The 12028-nt window shown below is 40.0% G+C and overlaps 1 protein-coding gene across 2 annotated transcripts in view; it reads right to left on the minus strand.

Annotated features, from left to right (window-relative positions):
* Positions 1-6523: 6523 nt before the first annotated feature.
* Positions 6524-12028, minus strand: part of CHEK1 (checkpoint kinase 1) — a 29204-nt gene continuing 23699 nt past the window's right edge. For both annotated transcript variants that reach the window (XM_023734084.1, XM_004379349.2), the window contains 2 exons: positions 8510-8611; positions 6524-7370 (listed from right to left, as the gene is read on the minus strand). In XM_023734084.1, the coding sequence (XP_023589852.1) occupies positions 7275-7370; positions 8510-8611 (198 nt within the window). In that variant the 3' untranslated portion in view covers positions 6524-7274. The remainder of the gene's footprint in view (positions 7371-8509; positions 8612-12028) is intronic.

Genomic DNA, 12028 nt, shown 5'->3' on the forward strand with positions numbered 1-12028 from the left:
TAAAACGGGCTCCCAATTCAAGAAAAGAAAAAGAAAACAAACAAACAACTCAAAACAAACAAAAAAGCCCCGGGATCCCACCAGCGTGGCTGCATGGACCGGGAAGCAGTTTCACATTCAAGTGGAGTTGCATAGCCTTTCAGGAAGAATCAAAGATGGTGCATGGAGCCAGGTATTTGAGCAAAAGGAGGGGGAGGTGATGAGAGGTTAGGAAGAAATCAAAAGAAGTGGAAAAAAGCAACACCAGCAGCCAACAAATGGCGCTCAGGGAGCCAGCCAGTGTGGGCAGGTGGAATCCAAGCAGCCAGTGCTTCCCAGCCAAGAGACTGTGGCCGCGGGAAGCAGAGGAGGCCGAGTGGGGGTGAAGAAGGGTGGGGGGTGGGAAAGCGTATATCCCTGGTTACCGGTTATTCTATCTCCTGCTGGAAGTTCCGTGAAGCTGCTTTCTCTTTACCCTGTTCTCTGGTCTCTGATAGAAGTCCAAGATGGAAGATCCGTGCTGCGTTAGCTGATAGGGGACCTCTGCATGTTTATGTCTCGTCACTCTCTCTTCTCTGTCAGTTTCTTATTCCATTTGGTGCTTGGCTGAGTTCTTTACCTCTTCATTTGATGCTTAGGGTTTCAGGATTGCTGTTTTCTCTGTTTGGCTTAGTTTTTCGGATCTTTGCTGTGGAGGGACAGTGTGGTGCTTCTGCAGAGACAGCCACATTGCTGGAGGTCCTCTTGCCCTTTTTTATATAAGTGGATCATAGTGGATTTTAACATACCTTTCTCACTGATTCACTGAATAAGCAGTAAGGATAAAAGAGTTGAATATCATTAACTGAATTGATTTAATGGACATGTATAGAAGTCTGTATCCAACAACTGTACTCACCGAATATTTTTCAATCACAGAAGAAATATTTACAAAAATTAACTATGAAACCCTGAGACCAGAAGAACTAGGTGGTGCCTGGCTACCACTGTCAAACATTCTGATCAGGGCCACAATAGATGGACCCTGATAGAATGGGAGAAAAGTGTGGAACAGAACCCCAAATTTGTTAAAAAAAAAAAAAAAAAAAAAAGCTGCTTGAGACTGGAGAAGTCCCTGAGACTATCACTCTGAGATACTCTTTTAAACCTTGAACCAAAACTAGCCCAAGGTCACCTTTTTGCTAAATAACAAATTGGCTCACAAAATAAATATCACCCCTTAGTACTATGTTCCTTTAAAAAAATCATCTCTATGAGGCCAAATGGTCAACAATTAGTTTAAAACAAAGATTGAATATAAGGTGGCAGGGAAATTAGATTAACAGAAACTGAACAACCAGAACAGAAATATTGAGAAGGTTCATGCACTGTGAAGAATGTAACCAATGTCACTGTACAAGTTGTGTAAAAATTGTTGAAGGGGACCATAAACTGCTGTGTAAGCCTTCACCGAAAACAAAATATTATTTTTTAAAAAATTAACTGTACTCTGAACCACAAAGCAAGTCTCAACAAATTTCAAGACTGAATGAAATCACACAAAGTATGTTTTATGATCAAAATACAATTAAGTTAAAAATCAATAACAAAAAATAGTACTAAAACTATTTCCACCCAGCAGTTCTATTCCTACAGAACTGAAAACATGTCTTCTCCAAAATGTACAAGAATATCCATAGCATCTTTATTCATAAGAGCTAAAAAGTAAAAACAACCCAAATGTCCATCAGCTGATGAATAAATAAACGAAATGTGGTATATCCATAAAATGGAATATTATTCACCACCAAAGGGATAAAGTACTGATGCATGATCCAACATGGATGAACCTTGAAAACATTAAGTGAAAGAAGCTCGACACAAAAGTCCACATATTGTACAATTCCATTTATACAAAATATCCAGAAGAGGCAAATACCTTGAGACAGAAAGTAGATGAGTGGCTGCCAGGGGCTGGGGAAAGGGAAAATGGAGAGTGAGTGGTAATGGGCACAAGACTTCTTTTTGGAGCGATGATGACCGCAGAAGTTTATGAGCTTACTAAAAACCACTGAAGTGTACGCTTTGAAAGGGTGAATTTTATATGTGAATTACAACTCCTTATAAAAAATTTTTTAGTAAAAACAATTCTCAAAGGTAGGAAAATTCAGAAACATAATTCTAAATCTATGTGTCAAAAAACAAACCAAAGAAATTAGAAAATAATTGGAAGACATGTCTATCCAAAAACTTGTACAAGAATGTTCACAGCAGCTTTATTCATAAGGGCTAAAAAGTAGACGGACACCGCCAAATGTAGGTGAAACTTTGGAGGACACGCACATACTCTGCTGCTATGAATTGTTATACTGCAGTAGATCTTCCAAACTGTTTCTCTAATACTTGCTACTCTTCTCATACGGCCGCGTAAATTGGTACAGTCCCTTTAGAAAACACTTTGCCATTTTTCTATGACAGTTGAAGACACGCATGTTCTAAGACCCAGCCATTCCATTCCCAGGTATATACCCTAGACTCTAGGGCCTAGGGGACTCATGGACATGTACACATACATGTACAAGAATGTTCTTAGCAGCACTGTTTATAACAGCATCACACTGTAAATAATCCAAATACCCACTCAGCAGTGGAATGGATAAATAACTGTGAGGTGATCATAAATGGCATCCTACATAATCATTACAATCAGTGTATTCGATACAGGTAATAGCACGGATATAAAGAAAAAACACAAAAAAACATACAGTATAATTTCATTTATATGAAGTTCAAAAACAGGCAAAAGTACACTACATTATTATCTTAGTCATCTAGTGCTGCTATAACAGAAATACCACAGGTGGATGGTTTTAACGAAGAGAAGTTTATTTCCTCACAGTTAAAGTAGGCTAAAAGTCCAAATTCAGGGCGTCAGCTCCAGGGGAAGGCTTTTTCTCTCTGTTGGCCTTCTTCTCTTCGGTGTTCCGCAGGACTAGGAGTTTCTCTGCACAGGGACCCCGGTCCAAAGGACACGCTCTGCTCCTGGCACTGCTTTCTTGGTGGTATGAGGTCCCCCTGTCTCACTGCTCACTTCTGCCTTTTATATCTCAAGAGATTGCCTCAGGACACAATCCAGTCTTGTAGATCAGGTCCTGCCTTACTAACACAACTGCCACCCATCCTCCCTCATTAACATCAGACAGGCAGGTTTACAACCTACAGGAAAATCACACAGTACCAGGAATCATGGCCTAGCCAAATTGATACACACATTTTTTGGGGGACATAATTCAAACCATGACAATTATCTAAAAAAGCATAAATTATAAGGAAAATCAAGGCAATGATTATCACAGAAATCAACACTGTGGTCACCTCTGGAGGAAGGGAGTGGTTGTGATGGGGAGGGGGAGCACAGGAAGCTCATGGGGGGGGATCTGCCAATGAGTGTTCTTCAATTTAGTGGTGGTTAAATGTTTACAGTTTATGATTACCTGTCGAATTGTACGTATAGCTTATGTACTTTTAGGTATTACACACACACACACACACACACACACACACACACAAAAGAATGGCTTTAACCTTCCATCAAGTATTTAGCTATTATTTTGGGTAGTGAATTCCCCTCCACCCATTTCTACTTTTCTGCACTTTGCAAGTTTTCACTGATAAGCAGATACTACTTTTTTAAAAAAAGGAATAAACACTTGCTCCCAATCATATGATGAACACAGCAGAAAAATTACAGCAGCTTGTATTTATTGAATACCTTTTTGGGCAGCACAGTATACTATACTCTTCCTACACAGTTAACACAGATTTAAAATAAAAAGCAACTCCAGATGATAGTTACTATCAGCCTCTTAACAGAGGCAGTTGCCAATGTTCACATAATTAAACGTCAGAGCTAATCTGTCCAAATCTAGAACGTGGACTTTTTCCAACATTCCACAGATTCCAAAATCTGACAGAGGTCATGTATTGTCTAGCTATTCACCCTCCCCTTACAATATTCTGTGACATTTTCCTAATCTGATATTTAATTAATTAATTCATTTATCCAACAAATATTTATTTAGTACATACTATATCCCAGGTGGATCCCTGGTGGCGCAGTGGTTAAATGCCCGGCGGGGAACCAAAATGTCAGCAGTTCAAATCTACCAGCTGCTCCTTGGAAACCCCATGGGGCAGTTCTACTCTCACAGAAGGGTCGCTATGAGTCATAAATGACTCAACGGCAATGGGTTTTTGGTTATTTCCCAGGTACTGTTCTTTAAGTGGACTATACAAGGGTGAAAAGGAATGACAAAGTCTAAGCTTACATTCTGGTGGAGGAAGCAGACAAAATAATTTCAGAGAGTGATCAGTTCTATGAAGAAAACAGAATAATGTAATATGTTTGGGGCTGGTAGAAACATTTGGGCTGAGATTTGGGCTAAGTTAGCCACGCAAACTACTGGAAGGGGCTCCAGGCAGAGGGAGCATCAGGCACTGATCTAAGTGTGGGGGATACAGAACTAAACAAGATGGAGATATCAAGGAACTTATATATTACATACTCCAACGAAGAAAACAGACTCCTAACAAATAAGCAAATAAACATATTCTATACTGTCAGGTAATACGTGTTATGATGAAAAAGAAAAGAGTGGCAGAGGTGGAGTGCTACAGAAGTGGGAGAAAGATTTTGCTGAGGGCATGACATTTAGGCAAAAACCTAAAATACAGCACAAGCCACACAAATACTTGGGAGTAAAGTTCTTCAGGTGGAGGGAAATGCGAATGAAAGACCCCGAGGTGAGAACATGCAGAACAGCAAAGCCAACGACCCAGAGCACAATCAACAAGTAGGAAAATGGCGGATGGGTCAAAGAGGTAGCCAGGGGGCAGATCACATAAAACCTTCTAGGCCACAGAAAGAATTTTAATTTATTTTGTTCTTCTTATTGAGAATATACACAGCAGAACATACACCAATTCAACAGTTTCTACATGTACAATTTCAGTGACACTGATACATTCTTTGAGTTGTGCAACCATTCTCACCCTCCTTTTCTGAGTTGTTCCTCCCCCATTAACATAAACTCACTGCTCCCTAAGGTTACTGTCTAATCTTTCAAGTTGCTATTGCCACTTTGATTCCATATAGGTAGTTCTTAAAAGGGCGTAATGCTCAGGGCAGACATTTTTTACTAGTTAAGCTAAACTACTGTTTGGTTTTAAGAAGACTGCAGGGGGTATTTTTGATTTAAGGTTTAAAGATTATCTCAGGGAAATAGCTTTACGGGGTTCATCCAGCCTCCATGGCTCTGGAAAGTCTAGACTCTACGAGAATTTGAAATTCTGTTCTGCATTTTCTCCCCTTTTGCATGGAGAGACTTTTAAATTTTAAGCGTGATGAAAACCTATGAGAGATGACAGCAGGGAAGGGGCACCTGATTCACATTTTAGAAGGATCATTCTGGCTGATTCTTCAGCAAGTAAACTGTTGAGGGACAAGACAAAGTGGGAAATACCAGTTGAGAGACTATCACAGTCATATAAAAGAGACAACAGAACCTCCACCTAGTGGTGTAGTAGAGGTGAAAAGTGGGATACATTTTGAATGTTCGGCCCATAGGATTTATTTAAATGAATGTATTAATGTAAGGGGGGAAAAGTGACAAGGATGATTTCTTGTGTTAGGAACTGGGAAGCTGAAATATCATTTACTGAACTGGGGAAACTAGAGGAGGAACAGATTGAAGGTCATAAACCAACGCTGTTTTCAGTCATGAAAAGTATGAGATACCTACTAGATATTCAAACGAGCCCCGGTGGCTGGTGGCTGCTAGCCGCAAGGTCTGCGGCTGGAATCCACCAATGCTCTGTGGAAGAAAGATGGGGCAGTCTGCTCCCATAAAGAGATTTACAGCCTTGAACCCTATAGGGCAGTTCTATTCTGGCCTATAAGGTCACTATGAGTAGGAATCAATTTCATGGCACACAACGACAATGGGTGGCAGACGGCTCTAAAGAAAAACTTTCTCCCACATTTGAGACATTCCTGACTGCGGAACCTCTTTGCAGTGAATGATTTGGCCTTTGGTCCTGGCTCTGAGAGTAGGACCACAACTGAGGCCAACTAAGAGGGATCCCCGGGGGCTGATGCTAACTAAGCCTTAGGAGGCCAGTGGCGAGGCCAATGAAAGTGTAGTAACAGGGGGCTCACTGCAGCTTCCCGGCTGGAAAGTGCGATCATTCCGGGAAGGGGCGGCACGTTGAGAAGTGGGCCAAGGTCGCACACTTAGGCCTGCGACAGCACAGGAAGTAGCCCAGACCACTAGCAGGCAGGGCAGCACAGAACCCCCCGGCTGAGAGCAGGGGGCCCAGAGGCGGCTGCAGCGGCGAAGGGAGCCAGATAGGCGACGGCAAGGAGATAAAGCTGGCGAGCAGTGGCAGAAACCCCGCCTGAAGCGCGGGGGGCTGGCCAGAGGCGTGGGGGGTGGGGGGACAGAGGGGCAGGGCCGGGGGGGACCAGCTTGGTCATCAATGAGTTCAGAGTTCTTATATATTTGTTTTCAAAACAGAATTTATTTCTATAGTGAAGAATTAAAATATAGCTGTGACAGTAGAAAATAATATAAAAAATCATTTAAGATGTGCAACAATAATTTTTAAAGTTAGTTAAGCACTAAAGTTTATGCTCAACTTATATTAGAAAGACCAAACAGTATTCTACGTGTTATTAAATTCACCAGGAAAAACACACCTACTTGCAGTTTTAATTAGTAGTTACAGTTCAAAAACAGGTTTATATACCTAGACAAGCACTTTTTAAAATATAAGTACAAATAAACCTATTTCCAAAAGTCAGAAGGACTGCGTTTTTACTAATTCACCCCTACAGTTAACAGTCAATGTGGAGGAAATACATACTTTTGGGATGAAACTAAATGTTTTGGTATGAACGGGACATGATCATCTTCTTTCAGTAAGGTGGTCTGAAAACTTGTAAACTCATGTACTCCCAAAACTTGCTTTCCACCAGATGGGCCTCAAATTCAACCAATAAACACTGATGAAGAAATACCCAATGAGTTCTACCCATCCCTTCCCCAGAGTTTTATTTACAATTATGATATCGGTATTATCTGTATGCAGAACATACAAAAAGAAGTGGAAGATATTTGGATAGTAGAAGGAAGAGATCTCTTCAGGAACTATTATTTTAGATCTGCAGTCTGCAGAATAGGATAATCTTCTCTAGGAAGACTAATGTCAACATAGCAGCACTATATTCACCAGGAACCCCAGAGCCAACGGATCTATCATGTGGCAGGAAGCCAAACCTTCTGGCTGCTCACAACATCACTCAGCTTCCCTTTAATCTTCAGAAAGTGTCTCTTGAACTCCAGTCCATCACCCTATATTAGGAGTAACATCCAAAAATAATGTCAAAAAAAAAAAAAGACTATGCTATAAAATCACACTTCAGTGGTAAGTAAAGACAAACATCCTTAGATTATGTTCTCTTGTGAAGAACAAGCGTCCTGGTAGAAGCAGCAGCTACATAAATCATTCGGACCAGGCCTCATGCTCGCCACCGTTCCTACCACTCTGAGCTCAGAGAGCAGAAAGAGACGGACGGCATCTGTGTAAGTATCTGTGGCCCTAAGTCACTGTTTTCCATAGGCAGTGAGGGTTTGTAAACTAAAAATAAGCTACACAACTACACTGAAGTCTTGCCATAACACTGTGGCACCAAAGCCAGCAGATTCAGTTACAAGAAGGATTTCATTACACTGGGATCTTAATAATGTAATTCCATAGCAAGCATTTGAACAATAGTATTGCAGCAAATATTCAATATAAAAGTGTGACCTACTCCCTCCAAACTTCTTTGGAGCCATGGACAAATTCTTGGGAAATAGAGAAAATGCTATTTTGGTCTTACATATAAGGGCTTTAAAACTGTGTAACTTCAGAACGAGTAACTTCTAAGGAAATAATCAGAAACTTAGACAAAAATCTATGATAAGATAATAAATCATAGAATTATTTGTAATAGATAAAATGTTCATTAAGTTATACTATGCAAACACTTTTGACAAATCCTAATTTTTATAAAAAAGGTATTATATATTAACACATTAAGAAAAAGATCAGAATGCTTCAAATTGTTATGGGTGATTACTACTGGGCAGTATAATTTAGGATTATTTTTATTTTATTTTCCTTCACGTTTTGAAGAATGATAACAAGACAAATGTTCACAATATTAAATGAAAAAAGCAAGTAATCATATATTTATAAACGCCTTAGGTTTACAAATATACCATTTTTTAAAAATCTCCATATGTAGGTACTTCCATAGACAGAATACTGTAAAATATATCAAAAATAAACGTGTTATTTCTAGGAGACAAGATTAAGCTTGATTGTAATTTTCTCCTTTATACTTTTAAAAAAAAAATTTGATTTCTAAATGTTTACACGTTTTTAACAATAGTTTTTTAACAGTAGCAAAAATAGATTTTTAAAAAACAGTTGGTGTTCTACATACCCTAGAAAGTCGGAAGTCTACCAAGATCTTCTCATCCATTTCCACCAAGTTCACTTTGAAAATCAGTTTATTATTTCTTCGGTCAGTTGTTGACACAGTAACCTAAGACGGCAAAAAGAAAATTAAGTCAGCTGTGCGGGCAGAGAACACCCCCAACAGAAACTATAATCTCAGGCCAATGACACTTGGGGATAAAAACCTGTGGGGCTCTGTCGTCACAGGAGCGGTGGTGAGACTCTCGCGCCCCCCGGGGTGTCTCCTCCCCATGGATGTGGGTGTCCAGCACAGACCGGGCTGTAAACAGGGTGCAGCTCCACTACCAGACACTGAGTTTATGGGAAGTCTCAGCAACCAAAGAATTTCAGTCTTTCACCAAAATGCGACTGAAAGAAGAAACGACTGAGGAGGGAAAACAGGACTATAAAGACAAGAAAGGGAAAAAGAGACTAGGATTTGTGACTGAAAGCTACAGCACTGGAAAGAAGGGAGCAAAGATTTGAGAGGCCTTGCGGCTCCCGCTCTCACTCTTCTAGAATGTTCCCGTGGCCTGGACAGAAGCTCAGGCTGGATGAGTGACAATGTGGACAAAGGCCCAGCCGACAGCCAGCACCGAGACTCCAAACGTGAGTGAGGCCATCTTAGCTCCTCAGCCCCACAAAGCCACCACCCACGACGGGGCACCAGTGTGGGAGAACACACCGTCTTCTGGGTAAATTTAATACAAGATATTCAACACATCTAAATTAAGCTCTAAAACTTCAAAGAGAAAGAAAATTCTTCAAAGATTCAGGCAGAAAGGAAACTGAAGCAAAGAGAGATGTCAGCAAAAACGGTGGAATAAGAAACTCCAAAAGCCGGCCCTCCATAAAAGCAAGGAAAAAACTGTCAGAATAAACTTTTTCAAAACCTTGGAAAATAAGTGAAAGCTTACAGAAACTCGGGGAACACTTATTCAAGAAAACAGCTGAAATGGAGAAAGAAGCCTGAGCTTTACGGCGTTTTAGCTTGCCCTATTCCCACCCCTGCTCTCCAGCTCGACGACAGCCTTAACAGCCCATATTCCAGACACAAGTCTAGGAGGGGCAGAATGGACCTCAGTCACAAATTCTCCTAAGATGATCTGTCTGGTGGCTCCCTGGAAGACCAGCCCAAAAGGCCTGCCTTTACTTCATTGTTGGGTACCATCAAGTCGATTCCGACTCATAGTGACCCCATGTGACAGCAGAACTGCTCCACAGGGTTTCCTAGGCTGTAATCTTTACGGAAGCAGATTGCCAGGTCTTCCTCTCGCAGAGCCGCTGGGTGGGCTTGAACCGCCACCCTTCCCGTTAGCAGTCACACACTTAACACTTGTGCCACCAGGGCTCCTCGTGTCTTTGCTTTGCCTCCCTTTAAAGGTTAGTGGTGAACTTTGTTATGTGAATTTTATCTCAGTTTTTAACAACAGTGAATCACCTATAGGAATGAGAGGAAAGTTAGGCTGGAGGGCTGACTTCTTCATACTAACAACTTCCCCTAACTTTTTATTGTGAAAACTAACATATCTCCAGAAAAACAGTAAAATAAATAACCATATACCCTTCATCTAGATTTCTAATTGTTAACAATCTGCCATATTTGCCATAACTATACAAATATGTGTCTTTTCTTGTCCATTTTTTCATAGTGTTTAAACTAAGTTACAGTTGTAACTAAGTTATCATCACACTTGACTTCAACACGTTTCTACTACAAACACGACATTCTCTGATGAACCACAATATCATCATCACACCCAAGGTATTTGACACTGATTACACAAAAACATTACCTAATGTATAGTTCATATTCAAATTTCCCCAGTAACGTCCTTTAGAGCTTTTTTAAAAAATCCATGTTCTAGTTAAAGATCATGCATTCCATTTACTTATCAGACCTCTTTTGGTCTCCTATAATAGAAAATATCTCCCTCTTATTATCTTTCATGACATCAACGTTTTTGAAAAACCTAATGACAGATTAGAATGGCAATGTTATAAACATGCTATAATAACACAAACGACGAAAACTGGAATCTGGGAGCAGGGAGGTGGGCGGAGTGTGGAACGGCTAACTTATTCATTTCTGATAGAAGGGAGTCAATTGTTACCATCTAAAATTTAAGTATATGTAGTTTTTAAAATAATCTTAGAAGGGTCTTTTAAGAAATATTCTTGTGGTAAGACTGAGTAAGGATATTGTTGATGTGTTGTGAGATTGTTAACCATTGTCATAGGGCAACATTTGTAGTAACTGTTAAATGGGAAACTATTTTGTTCTGTAAGCCTTCATCTTAAGTGAGAATAACAGCACAATTGGAAGAGCGCAGTCAATGTCACTGAACTGTGTATGTAGAAATTTTTGAAATGGTGTATCTTTGGCTATGTGTATTTTCACCAAAAAAAAAAAAAAAAAAAAAAGAAATATTCTTGTGGTAAAGAACACTTTACTTAAGTTCCTTAAATTTCAACAGTTTCTTTTACAAATTAATTATTTTATACGAGGGTAAGTCAAAAAGTATTGCCACTAACATCTCACACTGACAATACTGGCAGTAATCCAAAAAATACAAAATAACAAACGCTGGAGAGGTTGAGGGGAGATTGGAACTCTTATTCACTGCTAGTGGGAATGTTAAATGGTACCTCCATTTCGGAAAACGATAAGGCACTTCCTCAAAAAAACAGAAATAGAAATACCATACGATCCAGCAATCCCATTCCCAGGAATACAACCTAGAGAAATAAGAGCCATCACATGAATAGACATATGCATACTCATGTTCATTGCAGCATTATTCACAATAGCAAAAAATGGCAACAATCTAATCGTCCATCAACAGATGAATGGATAAGCAAATTATGATACATACTTACAATGGAATATTATGCAAGATAAAGAACAATGATCAATCCGTGAAACATCTCACAACATGGATGAATCTGGAAGGCATTATGCTGAGTGAAATAAGTCAGTCAGAAAAGGACAAATACTGTATGAGACCACTATTATAAAAACTCAAGAAAAGGTTTACACACAGAAAAAAGCATTCTTTGATGGTTACAAGGGTAGGGAGGGATAACTAGATAGTAGACAAGTGTTAACTTTGGTGAAGGGAAAGACAACACACAATATAGGTGAAGTCAGGACAACTTGACCAAGGCAAAGTCATAGAAGCTTCCTAGACATATCCAAACACCTTGAGGAACCCAGTTACTGGGTCTGAGGGTTGGAGACCATGGTCTCAGGGGACATCTAGGTCAACTGGTATAACGTAGTTCATAATGCAAATGTTCCACATCCCACTCTGGTGAGCAGCGTCTGGAGTCTTAAAAGTTGCCTAGCAGCCATCTAAGATACAGCTATTGGTCCCATCCCACCTGGAGCAAAGGAGAATGAAGAAAACCAAAGACTCAAGGAAAGTATTAGCCCAAAGGACTACAGGACCACGTGAACCAGAGACTCCAGCCTGAAACGAGAAGAACTAGATGGTGCTCAGCT

This window comes from Trichechus manatus, unplaced genomic scaffold, assembly GCF_000243295.1.
Source record: "Trichechus manatus latirostris isolate Lorelei unplaced genomic scaffold, TriManLat1.0 scaffold00064, whole genome shotgun sequence".
NCBI classification, from domain to species: domain Eukaryota; kingdom Metazoa; phylum Chordata; class Mammalia; order Sirenia; family Trichechidae; genus Trichechus; species Trichechus manatus.